The 14,814-nt window shown below is 42.4% G+C and overlaps 1 protein-coding gene across 1 annotated transcript; it reads left to right on the top strand.

The window, feature by feature from the left end:
* The first annotated feature begins 4 nt into the window (after positions 1-4).
* LOC129818631 (scavenger receptor class F member 2-like) lies at positions 5-13,327 on the top strand. The gene is made up of 11 exons (XM_055874716.1): positions 5-5,076; positions 5,513-5,571; positions 5,715-5,816; positions 6,367-6,886; positions 7,298-7,516; positions 7,597-7,725; positions 7,861-7,964; positions 8,154-8,253; positions 8,370-8,473; positions 9,020-9,169; positions 9,856-13,327. Exons 1-11 carry the CDS (start codon positions 4,973-4,975, stop codon positions 10,950-10,952), a joined length of 2,688 nt encoding a protein of 895 aa, XP_055730691.1. The 5' UTR covers positions 5-4,972; the 3' UTR covers positions 10,953-13,327.
* Positions 13,328-14,814: the final 1,487 nt, after the last annotated feature.

Genomic DNA, 14,814 nt, shown 5'->3' with positions numbered 1-14,814 from the left:
TGCGCATTGTTTATAAGCCAAGGACTGCCTACTCTGACGCGTTTAGCATGAACTCGGTGTTATAAGGAACTCCCCCTTCCCACTGTTCTGCAAATAATAAGGCGACAGCATGTCCTTCATAAGAAATACAATAAAATCAAAGGTGATATTTGGGTTGTTGAATTATAAATCTTGAGATGGCGTATAGCTGCAGAATGCTGTGGTAGCCATGTTGGTTAAGTGTGCCTTCAATTCTAAATAAATCACAGTGTCACCAGCAAAGCACCCCCACACCATCCCACCTCCTCCTCCATGCTTCACGGTGGGAACCACACATGCCGAGATCTTCCATTCACCTACTCTGCGTCACAAAGACACGGCGGATGGAACCAAAAATCTCAAATTTGGACTCTTCAGACCAAAGGACAGATTTCCACTGGTCTAATCTCCATTGCTCGTGTTTCTTTGCCAAAGCAAGTCTGTTCTTATTTGGGCTGCAATCTGACGTGCAGTTAACTCTATTGAATTTATCCTCTGCAGCAAAGGTAACTCTGGGTTTCCTTTTCTGTGGGGGTCCTCATGAGAGCCAGTTGCATCATAGCGCTTTATGGTTTTTGTGACTGCACTTGAAGAAACGTTCTTTAATAAAATCCTCTTAAGGATCCGACCCTTTAAAAAAATGTTTTGCCTACAATGACATACCCAAATCTAACTGCCTGTAGCTCAGGCAGTGAAGCAAGGATATGCATACTCTTGATACCATTTGAAAGGAAGCACTTTGAAGTTTGTGGAAATGTGAAATTAATGTAGGATAATATAACAAATTAGATCTGGTGAAAAAAACAAAAAAAACAAGAAAAAAACGTTTAAAAAAAATGTGTACCATCATCTTTGAAATGCAAGAGAAAGGCCATAATGTATTAATCCATCCCAGGCGCAATTTAGATTTTGGCCACTAGATGGCAGCAGTGTATGTGCAAAGTTTTAGACTGATCCAATGAACCATTACATTTCTGTTCAAAATGTATCAAGACTGCCCAAATGTTCCTAATTGATTTATTAATAACTTTTGAAGTTCATAACTGTGCACTCTCCTCAAACAATAGCATGGTATTCTTTCACTGTAATAGCTACTGTAAATTGGACAATGCAGTTAGATTAACAAGAATTGAAGCTTTCTGCCAAAATCAGATATGTCTATGTCCTGGGAAATGTTCTTGTTACTTACAACCTCATACTAATCACATTAGCCTACGTTAGCTCAACTGTCCCATGGGGGACCCATTGATCCTGAAGAAGTTTTAAGCCACTGAGGCGATAGTATATGCCAGTCTGGATATATATACTACCAGTCAAAAGTTTGGACACACCTACTCATTCAATGTTTTTTCTTTATTTAGACTATTTTCTACATTGTAGAATAATATTGAAGACATCAAAACTATGAAATAACACATATGGAATCATGTAGTAACCAAAAAAGTGTTAAATATATTAAAACATGTTTTATATTTGAGATTCTTCAAAGTAGCCACCCTTTGCCTTGATGACAGCTTTGCACACTCTTGGCATTCTTCATACTCATCGCCAAACCCACTGGCTCCAGGTCATCTACAAGACCCTGCTAGGTAAAGTCCCCCCTTATCTCAGCTCGCTGATCACCATAGCAGCACCCACCTGTAGCACGCGCTCCAGCAGGTATATCTCTCTGGTCACCCCCAAAGCCAATTCCTTCTTTGGCCGCCTCTCCTTCCAGTTCTCTGCTGCCAATGACTGGAACAAACTACAAAAATCTCTGAAACTGGAAACACTTATCTCCCTCAATAGCTTTAAGCACCAGCTGTCAGAGCAGCTCACATATTACTGCACCTGTACATAGCCCATCTATAATTTAGCCCAAAACAACTACCTCTTCCCCTACTGTTTTTATTTATTTATTTATTTTGATCCTTTGAACCCCATTATTTCTATTTCTACCTTGCACATTCTTCCACTGCAAATCTACCATTCTAGTGTTTTACTTGCTATATTGTATTTACCTCGCCACCATGGCCTTTTTTTGCCTTTACCTCCCTTATCTCACCTCATTTGCTCACATTGTATATAGACTTATTTTTCTACTGTATTATTGACTGTATGTTTGTTTTACTCCATGTGTAACTCTGTGTTGTTGTATGTGTCGAACTGCTTTGCTTTATCTTGGCCAGGTCGCAATTGTAAATGAGAACTTGCTCTCAACTTGCTTACCTGGTTAAATAAAGGTGAAAATTAAAAAATTAAAAAATTCTCTCAGCCAGCTTCATGAGGTAGTCACCTGGAATGCATTTAAATTAACAGGTGTGCCTGTTAAAAGTGAATTTGTGGAATTGCTTTCCTTCTTAATGCATTTGAACCAGTCAGTTGTATTGTGACAAGGTAGGGTTGGTTTACAGAAGATAGTCCTATTTGGTGAAAGACCAAGTCCATATTATGGCAAGAACAGCTCAAATAAGCAAAGTGAAACGACAGTCCATCATTACTTTAAGACATGGAGGTCAGTCAATGCGGAAAATTTAAGCCTATTGGTAAGGTGTGCTGGCGTGTTTGCCTGACGGCATCTTCTGTCTGGAAATACAGCAATCAATGAGCTTATCCTACACCTTACTACTGTCTGGGAGCCAGAATTTTATAACCATGCAGTCATAAAGGTTTTATGTTCAGCTTCTGTTTGAGAAGATAACACTTCACCCAAGTCAATACATACGCATACATGGTCTGAATAAATGTCGAACCAGTTGTCATACGTCAAATCAAATAAAATGTTATTGGTTACATACACATGTTTAGCAGACGTTAATGCGAGTGTAGCGAAATGCTTGTGCTTCTAGTTCCGACCGTGCAGTAATATCTAACAAGTTATCGAACAATTTCACAACAACTACCCTATACACACAAAAGGGTAAAGGAATGAATAAGAATATGTACATATAAATATATGGATGAGCGATGGCCGAACGGCATAGGCAGGATGCAGTAGATGGTATAGAATACAGTATATACATATAGAGTACAGTATATACATATGAGATGAGTAATGTAGGGTATGTAAACATTATATAAAGTGGTATTGTTTAAAGTGACAAGTGATACATTTATTACATCCAATTTTTTATTATTAAAGTGGCTAGAGATTTGAGTCAGTATGTTGGCAGCAGCCACTCAATGTTAGTGATGGCTGTTTAACAGTCTGATAGCCTTGAGATAGAAGCTGTTTTTCAGTCTCTCTGTCCCAGCTTTGATGCACCTGTACTGACCTCGCCTTCTGGATGATAGCGGGGTGAACAGACAGTGGCTCGGGTGGTTGTTGTCCTTGATGATATTTTTGGCCTTCCTGTGACATCGGGTGGTGTAGGTGTCTTGGAGGGCAGGTAGTTTTCCCCCGGTGATGCATTGTGCAGACCTCACTACCCTCTAGAGAGCCTTGCGGTTGTGGGAGGAGCAGTTGCCGTACCAGGCGGTGATACAGCCCGACAGGATGCTCTTGATTGTGCATCTGTAAAAGTTTGAGAGTGTTTTTGGTGACAAGCCAAATTTCTCCAGCCTCCTGAGGTTGAAGAGGCGCTGTTGCGCCTTCTTCCCCACGCTGTCTGTGTGGGTGGACCATTTCAGTTTGTCCGTGACGTGTACGCCGAGGAACTTAAAACTTTCCACCTTCTCCACTACTGTCCCGTCGATATGGATAGGGGGGTGCTCCCTCTGATGTTTCCTGAAGTCCACGATCATCTCCTTTGTTTTGTTGACATTGAGTGTGAGGTTGTTTTCCTGACACCACACTCTGAGGGCCCTCACCTCCTCCCTGTAGGCCGTCTCGTTGTTGTTGGTAATCAAGCCTACCACTATAGTGTCGTCTGCAAACTTGATGATTGAGTTGGAGGCATGCGTGGCCACGCAGTCATGGGTGAACAGGGAGTACAGGAGAGGGCTGAGAACGCACCCTTGTGGGGCCCCAGTGTTGAGGATCAGCGGGGTGGAGATGTTGTTTCCTACACTCACCACCTGGGGGCGGCCCGTCAGAACGTCCAGGACCCAGTTGCACAGGGCGGGGTCGAGACTCAGGGTCTCGAGCTTAATGATGAGTTTGGAGGGCACTATGGTCTTAAATGCTGAGCTGTAGTCGATGAACAGCATTCTTACATAGGTATTCCTCTTGTCCAGATGGGTTAGGGCAGTGTGCAGTGTGGTTGCTATTGCAACGTCTGTGGACCTATTGACTAGTCTCTCAAAGCACTTCATGATGACGGAAGTGAGTGCTACGGGGCGATAGTCATTTAGCTCAGTTACCTTAGCTTTCTTGGCAACAGGGACAATGGTGGCCCTCTTGAAGCATGTGGGAACAGCAGACTGGGATAGGGATTGATTGAATATGTCCGTAAACACACCAGCCAGCTGGTCTGCGCATGCTCTGAGGATGCTGCTAGACACAGAAAATACATAAAGCATATGCAACAGAACAGAATCATGTCCTTTGTGTCAAGTTCTCTCTCTCTCTCAAATTGTTCGGTAACCCTTGATTTGGATAGTCCATCTGTAGAGAGAGAGAGTGTGTGTATGTACTGTGAGGATGTGAGGCTTCCTATTGTCAACAACAGAGGGAGCCATTGGCTAAGTGCTAAGTCTGCTCTGTAACTGCTAATGTTTTCTTAGGGTAGTCTGTTTTTACTGGGGGTGGGGAGGTTTTATGCAGTCTGTGGTGACGTTGGTTCTGTGGGGAGGTCCCAGGGAGAATTACAACTTGTTGCCATTACCTCTTCATACCGAATTTGCAAATTGTCATTCAAGTACCGACTTTAGGGTAACAGCCTACCGGTAGGCTACATCATTTACTACTGTATACCGCCACCCTCTGGATGGGTAACTTTTTGGACAATGCAAGAAAAGAGTTGATTTCCTTTTTGGAAAAAAGTCAGACATATTTCCACGGGAAAGTCTTTGGAGGGATGCTGTTCCTAACAACATGGAAACAAGATATGTCTTAGTCATTGCGCTTCTAAGTATCTTCTGTTGTTGGACTTACAGCCAAGAACTAAATCCCAGCGGCAGAAATGTATGCAAAACTGGGTAAGTCATTGTGTACCTGTTTTAAATAAGTTTTATGCTTGAAATTGATGGACAAAACTATTACAGTAGCCTCATTCATGTCAGTGAAGGTAGATAAACATGCATTAAATTGTTTTAGATATGTTGAAGTTTGGGATTTTCTGAATACCCAAGCCCTTCTATACACAGATAATCTTCCTCAGATCTCTGCTCATTTAGTCTACTGCTACATTGTGTCTTTGTGCCAGTAATTCCCTGCATTATGAATGCTGTGACAGATTTGCATCTCAACGTGATCAGGATAATGTTCAGTATTTAAATGTCTTAGTTTATTTGTCATGACTGAAATGTGATCATAACATTAGTTTGGATGGAAGGAGTTCAATTACGTTAGTTTCTATAAATCAAATACAGATTTGATTTCCAGATTAACTAATGTTATTTTTCTCCCTCCCAGATCTGACAGGCTCCAATGCTGTAGTGGCTGGGCACAGCAAGGAGATGAGTGCTTAATACGTGAGTACTCAAAAGCCTGTATTATCCCATTCAACAAACCTGAACCAGATCATTGGGAGTAGACTCCCCAACCATTTTTCCTCTTCATTGCTAAAAGCATAATTATTTATTGTGAACTAATTTGCCCAATGGTTTTTCTTCAGCAATTTGTGAGGGTAACTTCACCTGCCAAGAGAATGAAGTTTGTGTGCGACCCCACGAATGCCGCTGTCGTCATGGTTATTTTGGAGCCACTTGTGATATGAGTAAGTTAGTTCTCTGTTCCGTCCTCACAGCAATCCTTAAAGCAGCAATCAGCAGTTGAAACAATAACAAAGTGTTCTCCCTGTCTCTGTTTCAATAAAAGCTCAAATGTATAGACATAGCTATGGATGCAAGTACTGACCATCCATGATATCAAAAGTATAGTTTAACCATGTTTTGAGGCTATAAAATGTTTGTTAACATTTACTTTGTTTACAAACATTGGAGTAAAACAAGCATATATTTGGGGTTCTGATGGGGTACGACAGTTAATAAACTAAGCTCTTGAGGCATTAGTAAGTTATATTCTTCAAGAATCAATGGCTACATCTAATTAATTTATACATAAGGAAAAATGGAAGTAGCAATTGCAGATTGTAACAAGCATAAATTCCTTTGAAAGGTAGTGTAAGTCTGTTAACACTGCAGTCATTTTCACATACAGCCAGTCCAGGTAGCCTACTTCTCAGAACTAAGTAGCCTACATCCAGAGAACTTAGTGTACAAATGATCTCTTTGTCTATACATATTTGCCTTACATCCTCTCTGTAGAATGTCCGTTCAAGTTCTGGGGGCCTGACTGCAAGGGTAAGTGTGATTGCCATCCCAACGGGAGGTGCGATGATGTCACTGGGGCCTGCACCTGTAACCCTAATCGCTGGGGGCCAAACTGTGAGCGAGCCTGCGGCTGCCAGAAGGGCCAATGCATCCAGGAAACAGGTGCTTGTACGTGCTACACAGGCTATTGGGGCCCTCAGTGCTCTAACAATTGTTACTGCAGAGTAAACTCTATGTGTGATGTGGGAACTGGCCAGTGCCACTGCAATCCTGGCTGGTATGGGAGGAACTGCGGTGCCAAGTGTGCCTGCAACACCTCTCCGTGTGACCAGCTCACCGGCCGCTGCAAGTGTCGAGAGCGTCTGTGGGGTACTCACTGCGAGCACAAGTGCCAGTGTCTCTATGGACGCTGTAACCCGGCGGATGGATCGTGCACCTGCAAGCCAGGATTCAGAGGGAAGTTCTGCAGGGAGACGTGTCCAGCTGGATTCTACGGACAAAATTGCAGAAACAGGTGTGTGACAGCTGTGTTTGACAAAGCTGACTTACTTGGAACCACTCTGGTAGCCAGAGGTTATTTAATTGGATAAGACATGCATGTCTTTGCTCTTTCAGTCTGCTGTATGGTGGCCATTGTGGTAACCATGTGGTGAAGCTGGCAAATCTAATGTGGTTTACAAACTGTTTTGAGCTGTGAAACACCTAAAGAGTTTGGCCACCTGAAGCTGTTGGCAATAAGACCTCTAGTCACAAGCCAGTTTCTAACCACAAGGGAACCAGCCTCGGCTGAAAGGCTCTGGAAGAGGGAACCAACCATTTGGAAACACTATTCCAGCATGAATATTACTGTAAAGAATTTAGTTAGTCCATGCTATTCATGTTTTGTTACAATATTACTCAGGACTTGGTCTTACTGCTCTTCCAGGTGTGGTCACTGCAAAGGCCAGCAGCCCTGCATGGTGGCAGAGGGACATTGCATCGCATGTGAAAGCGGTTGGAATGGCACCAGGTGTGACCAGATGTGTACTCCTGGGTTCTTTGGTGAAAACTGCAAGGACGTTTGCTCATCCTGTAAAGACGGACACTTCTGCAACCGCATCGATGGCAAATGCCCCCACTGCAACCCTGGATGGATGGGTGATCGGTAGGAATACTCTAATCAAATGGAGATAAGGGAATTACATCACCTCTGAGTTTGTGCTCTTCAACCATTTCTCTTCACAGATGTGAGGTCAAGTGCCGAAATGGAACCTATGGAGAGAACTGTGTCAATGACTGCAACAGCTGCTTCAATGGGATGTGTCACTTCGCCACAGGAAATTGTCTCTGCGATCCTGGCTTCTCTGGTGCCTAGTGAGTGCAAAGCATTTTACATGCAAATATTGAAAAAAGCTAATTGAATATAACAAATAGAGAAAGTAATATGGATGGTGTCAAGACCAATTTTGAAAATTTAATCAATGAAATTTCACACTCTTTCCTATGCAGCTGTAATGTGAGCTGTTCAGCGGGTCAGTATGGGCTTAACTGTACCCAGACCTGTTCCTGCCATGACAACAACTGCAACATAGTGACTGGAGCATGCAACCTACGTGAGAACCTTTCCTAAAACAGACTTATCTAATGTGATGAGGGAAAAAAGTGTAATGTATTATTTTTCCAGAGAGCTTATTGGTAACATATGTATCCACCATAAAAACACACATGGCAGATATTTATTTTTAAAAGGAGTCTATTCTGTGGCAAGTGGGACAGATGTATGACCTCTGCTCTTTGAACAGAGCCTAACCAAAGGATGGGTGTGATGGCAGCAGGGGTGCTGGTCACCTGTCTCCTGCTCCTCTCCTTGCTGTGTTGCTGCTCTGTCTGCAGACAGAACGAGTAAGAATGATTGTTGTTTGTATTGAGGCACAGTTCATCATAAATATATTGTCACATTAGCTGGAGTTAAACTTATACTTCACATCTTCTTTGGTTTCTCTGTGGATTGCATTTAGTCCTGAGAAAAGGTCCAAAAGAAGACTATGTGGAGGGTTGACACGAATCAGCTCTAAACTTCCTCGTATCCCACTGAGACGGCAGAAGCTACCCAAAGTTGTTGGTAGGTCCTACCTGCACAAGCTCTATGAATGTTAATGTATGTTTTCACTGGGTTCTCATGATTGATGGTAAACCTGTCCAATACCCAAAGATAGTTCTCTCCAAAATCAAAGTAGCATCCCTTCTCCTTGGTTTTTTGCATTGCCTGCTCTCTGAATGGCTGTGACAGTGAACTCAGCGTCTATTTAAAACCATACTTAAACAGCGTCCTGCTTCCCCCCCTCTTCACCCTCCCCATTTCTCTACATTCCATCGAGGGCCCCTCTGGACCACCAACAGGAAGTGGCAAAAATTATCCTAACCTGCAACTTCTCTCTACTGGAACAGGGGCAGCGGGGCTAGAAGGGGGAACTTTTGGGCTGGGTGGACTGATGTATGACACAGGAAGTCAGGGGGAAATATAAGGTCCCATGTGTAACACAGTTTCTTTGAAGGGACAAAATGTAGTGAAGGATTATTGTTGTTAACAAATAAGTTCAAAGCTTTAGTGAATGTAGGTTCTAACAGTTAAGAGGCTAAGTTTTTGCTCTGTTTCTGTTCTCCACAGTGTCCCACCATGATCCTGAGAATACCTTCAACTGTAGTTTCATTGAGCCCCCCTCTGCAGTGGAGCAACCCACCGCCTCCGGGTCATCCAGAGCGTCCTTCTCTTCCGTAGAGACCACAGAGGATGGACATGTCTATGCTGTGCCTGACGGTGAGTGTTCCAGACTAAGTCTTCCCTGTCACTCCTGCATGATAGTGAGTGCTGCATTAAAAAACCCTCTGTCTGTTCTGTCTGTGACAGTCACACCTGTCTATCCTAGAACCTTCATTTCTGCAGGGGATGGGAATTTGTTAAGGCAAATTATTGTACAAAATATGTGAAGGAAGGTTACATTTTTCACATTGAGCTCCGATAATGATGGGAATGTCATTCCAAAAACAAGAGATCATTTTGGAATGACAGAACATTATGAGGTGATGTTGAGTCCTTGGCTGCACACAATGTTTTGTTTTCGTATGATTCACTGATTTTCTGCAATGACTAGATTTTTGTCAAAACAACTGCTGCATAGTCACATCCGGTGTAAGATCCAGAGGGTGATGTGTAAACTACAGTTCTTGATAGATCCTCATTTTACTCATCTGCCCTAAATACACTGCCTAATCTGCTGCCATATTATCTAATTAAAGCCCTTGCTTCTAAAGTAAACATGAACAGGAAAATGTTACTAGTATGTAATCCAGTACTTAAAACATTCCCAAAGCATTTGTATTTATTTCCTTAACATCTTTAGAGCTGAAGGGGAGTCGGATTCTAATGATCTTTTATTTTATTTTATAAAAATTGACGTTTGAACCTCTCTCTCTCTCTCGCCCTTTCTCTCACCCTCTGAGAAGAGAACAAAAATAAAGGGGACAGAATCAACACAACGGAGACTACAGTACTAGCTGATGATGTCTCTGAGGTAGACACATTGCCGGAGGACAGGTATATGACTGAGCAGGCTTCAGTTAACACCAGTGAGCTGCCACTCCAGAAGTCAGAGAGTGAGGGCTCCTGCAGTGGCACAGAGTCAGCCACCAGCACCCTCTGCCTCAGGGCCTCTTTCCCTCAGCCACCACAGCAGTCCAGCAAGGAGCCAGAGAACAATGGCAAGTCAAACAATGTCAAATATAATGGAACGCCTATAGCTGCTGAGAGGATTAAACCACAGCCACCAGACCCCTCCACCAAGCCCAAGCTCTCCTGGATCCATGCATCTCCTGGGCCAAATCAGAATCAGATAAGTCAGGAAGAGACTGTGGCTGAGGATAACATTTGTTCCAGAAAGAAAGCCAGCAAGCAGCGAGCTCCCAACGCCCCAGAGTCTGCAGGTACAGATGGGGCCAGCTCCCTAGGTGAGAAGAAGCCTAATAAAAGCAGACCAGGTCTGTTGCAGATAGAGCACATCAATGGGGCAGTGCAGAGTGTCCTGAGGAAAATGGGCAATTTCCGTGTTGACCGGAAAGCTGCAATCCCCAAAGAGTCCCCAGAGAAGAGGCCCAGCTTATCCCTAAACAGGGAGGTTAACCAACCGAACATACACCCTGAGGTAGCCTCCCTCTTAACTGCTCAGCTGAAGGAGAAGACTAAGAGCCTGAACAGGAGCGAGGCCGGCAGCTGTGAGGAGAGCCTGTCTCACCTCCAGGCCCAGAGAAAGAAGCCAACCCCGCCCCAAAAGACCTCGGGCACCCAGCCTGGAGCTGGAAAGGATTTGCTTCCCACATCCGACAGCTCACAGAAGCCTCTGCCAGATACTCCATCTAAAGAAGCCAAATACCAAGAGAAACAAGACTCTAACAACTCTGAAAGCAGCTCAGATAAGGGAGAGACCAAAAATAAGACCCCAATGAAAAAGCCTCCTCGGAAAAAGAGCAAGGAAGGTAATGTAGACTCAAAAATACAGACTACTGCTCCAAAGGTTGCAGTGATGCCACCAAAGGCTGCAAATTAGCACAGCCAGTCTGGATGTTTCTCAATTCTGGAAAAACAATGACGCACATGTTGTGATGCTTGAAAGAATTTATTGGACACATGTTTTATTGTTTTTAGCACCAAATCGAAAAAGCGATGGAATCTTTTCCCTTGGGTGGATGTTTTTGATCTTGAGAAATGTTATGATACAATGCAGTATTCTTTATATGTTAACCTTTTATATTCCTTCACTTTAGTTATTGTAAAATCAATATATTAGTAAAAGTGCTAAGACATCAGAATAATTATTTACCTTTGTTATTTTATTCATTTTCTAATTTGTTCATATCAAATAGACCAAACACCCCAAAATCTGGATTTTGCATCTCCCATATCTAATCAATGTTTTAAGTTGGAAAGTCGATCCCACTGCCCAGAACTTTGGAGCCACGACAGGACCTCAGACAAACAAGAGGTGTGGTGTATTGATGGTGGAACAGTCTGGGGTCTGTGTAGAGGGCCCTGTGGCTGTCTGACACATGTGCTACAGTTGTGTGTGTGCAGTTTGTTGGGGGGGAATGATAGACTTTGAGGCAGCTGTAAAGACTACAGAAGTTCATACGGTGTTTAATTGAATCCAGACTGTTGGCACCGGTCGTCCTGAATCCATGATGTGACCTGCTTAGACAGGAACATCTCTCCCTTTGCTATCAGGAGGCACAGACAAAGCAAATACACATTTAGGAGCAGCAAGGTCCTGAAAATAAGTTATTAAACGTAAATAAGTAACATTGTAAGTAAGTAACATAGTATGATTGGCAGATCACTTGAAATAATACTGGAACATGTCCTCACAGACCAGCTGCATTGTTGTGCACGTTAGATCATAATGAACGCATTTATAGAGGCTCCAATGGTTTAGTGAAGAAACATGCTTTCAAGGCATGACTGTGTGCATTGCTGCATGCATAGGCGTCTATACATCATTATTTAATTCTAGAAGTTTTACTGTGGAAAAGGGATCGGGACTAGTGGTGGGAAGGGGACTAGAATTACGTTTTGACTGCCTGTTTAAACATCTCCCTGGAGCTTCGTCTGTAACTGAATGCCAGGCCTTGAGAAGCAACTGCCAAGTAAATCCTGTCCCAGAATCCTCTTGGGAGACGGTGGTTAGCATAGAGACACCCTATGAAAGCATTAACATCTTGTAGCCATTACATCGATGGAAAAACATTTGCGACTTGAGGAAAAAAAGCGAATATTATGCGCTAAGCAAAGCAGAAAACCTAGAGTGATAACACCTAAACATCAGTATGACCTAATTGGAAACGTTGGTCTCAGAAAAACACAAGTTGTTACCTAAATATGGTTTGAATTTGTTGTCAATATATTTTTGTTATGCCAAGATGGTACAGGATCATTCATTGAGAATTGCATTTTCTGAAATTTTGTATAAAAAAATTACTTTGGATATAGGCCATACATATGTTAGATTCTAAGTTCTGGTACAAATCCAGTCGGACACCAAAGGAAGCTAGATTTATTCCATCCAAACTGAATGCTGCAGCTACATAGCACACAATTTACACAAGCATATATTTATGCCTTCCGATTAGGAGTCACCTCCTTGTCTGTCGAGGATAAACAATCAGTGTTGCTGGGCAATAACTAAGTATGTTCCTGCTATTGGTGTTCCAGAACCTTCATGGGCAGGGATGTGTATGTGTGTGTGTGATAAGACTACAGTTGGAGTATTGTTGGGATGGGCCCCTCTAGCCCCCCCCCCCCCCCAGAGGTTTCTTCTCTCTTCAACTTTCTCCTCACCTCAATGTTAAACTCCACTTCTCTCACTGCTTTAGTTCCACAGAATCTCACCTGACCTTACCCAGAACTGAGAGTCAGCTGTGGCTCTTTACCTAATTTCTTAGAAATACGAATATACAACAATAACATATGTGGACATAGACAATTTCTGTACTTCCCTTTGTCCCAGCAATAACACTCTCCGGCTCCAACATCCTAACCAACAACAAAGTATTACTACTAATAAGCAGATTATCCAATTACTAACGGACTCATTATGCAACTAAAAACCGGCTCAAGTCAAATACATGGCTCCAAAAGTACTGTATATAACACCACAAGCAAATGGCAGGACTTTTCTATGGGAATGACTACATGATTGCGAGTGTCTTAGTCACTGTGGTATGAACGGGATGGTGGGAACCTTCTGTGTAGGCAACGCTACACCATGATCTTTTCATTTTCTCTGTTCTCCGAAACAGGAATGGAAAGTACAGACATCATGAAATATCATAATTGGAAACCAGCACAGGCGACCCAGAATGAACAGACAGGATCATAGCCAGGACCAGTGTTATGATGTGACTCATTAAAGAGGGAATTTCCTTTGTATGTTGTGTAAGAACTTTTTATCAGTCACATGGTCATATTGGAGCTACTCAAATAAGGGTGTCAATCAATGTGTGCCACAATAAACTGGAAAAAGCTGCTATCATCGTCAACAAGTAGGCCAAAGCACACGCTATCTCATCTCTGCAAGCAATACCAAAACTGGCTCCATCTTTCCATGCTAACATACTTGTTCTGCTAACATTCAAGTTCATTGTCTGTCAGGACCACATTCTAGTCTTCTTGAACTCATCTGTTATTCTCTGGACACAATCACAACATCCACAATAAAACTGCTCATGATCTCTCTCTACCCCCGTAGATTATACTTGACCAGAATCTGCAATCTGGCTGTATAGCATTCATTTTAGTGTCCATGCAGGTGCTCTGACTACATGTTCATACTATAGAAAATTGTGTCAAAACATCTGGGCTGTACCAATGATTTATATAAACCATGGATTGCTGATGCTATGCATTGGCCATTGAGAGGCTTTGAAGTCACCGGTCGGCCATATTGGCACTCCCCAGTAGAAGCAGTCCTCCATAGGAATGAATGGAATTCTACAGTATTTCAATGCAATGTTTCAAGGACAAAATGACATGTACAAGTATTTCTTTATTGTAGTGGGGACATCAACATGAGTAATCTCAAAATAAATAATACTTTCATTTTTATGTTTAGCTGACTAAATATAATGTAAAAGTATGGACTAAGGTGTCTGTAACTGGGGCGGCAGGTAGCCAAGTGGTTATCACATCCAGTAACCAAAAGGTTGCTGGATCAAATCCCTGAGCTGACAAGGTAAAAATCTGTCGTTCTGCCCCTGAACGAGGCAGTTAACCCACTGTTCCATGGCTGTCATTGTAAAATAAGAATTTGTTCTTAACTGACTTGCCTGGTTAAATCATAAAAATAAAAAAATTATGTAGAAATTAATAAATGCATTTCTATAGCTTCCAAAATATTTTTTACAATGGAGGGGGAGTGCCAAGATGGAGGCACTAGTGCATATATAAATCATTGGGTTGTACCGACCTTAGATGTGGGATATAAAGCATTACATAAACAGCACATGGATAAAATAGATGGATGCTGAACGGACTCTACAAAAAGAGAGAATTGCTCCATCTGCTGGACACTGTTTTCCTTGAGTTACCTACTATATCTGGGTAAAAGAAATGCCTGAAACTATACTGAACAAAAATATAAAACGCAACATGTAAAATGTTGGTCCCATGTTTCACGAGCTGAAATAAAATATAACAAAAAACTTGCATACACCAAAGGCTTCTCAAATTTTGAGCACAAATATATTTACATCCATTGCAAAGATTTTGGAATTTTTCAATTTAACTAGGCAAGTCAGTTAAGAACAAATTCTTATTTACAATGACAGCTTACTGGGGAACAGTGTGGTAACATCCTTGTTCGGGGGCAGAACGACAGAATTGTGCCATGTCAGCTCAGGGATTTGATCCAGCAAACC

This window comes from Salvelinus fontinalis, chromosome 21, assembly GCF_029448725.1.
Source record: "Salvelinus fontinalis isolate EN_2023a chromosome 21, ASM2944872v1, whole genome shotgun sequence".
Taxonomy (NCBI): domain Eukaryota; kingdom Metazoa; phylum Chordata; class Actinopteri; order Salmoniformes; family Salmonidae; genus Salvelinus; species Salvelinus fontinalis.
Note: the sequence above shows the minus strand (reverse complement) of the source record. Positions and strands in the feature narration are given on the sequence as shown.

What these genes read in the sequence shown, in the direction of transcription:
- LOC129818631 (XM_055874716.1), top strand. Translation starts at nt 4,973, where the DNA reads ATGGAAACAAGATATGTCTTAGTCATTGCGCTTCTAAGTATCTTCTGT. An exon ending in AGAAATGTATGCAAAACTGG is followed by an intron (nt 5,077 to 5,512) that starts GTAAGTCATTGT and finishes TCTCCCTCCCAG; the next exon opens with ATCTGACAGGCTCCAATGCT. An exon ending in CCTGGCTTCTCTGGTGCCTA is followed by an intron (nt 7,726 to 7,860) that starts GTGAGTGCAAAG and finishes TTTCCTATGCAG; the next exon opens with CTGTAATGTGAGCTGTTCAG.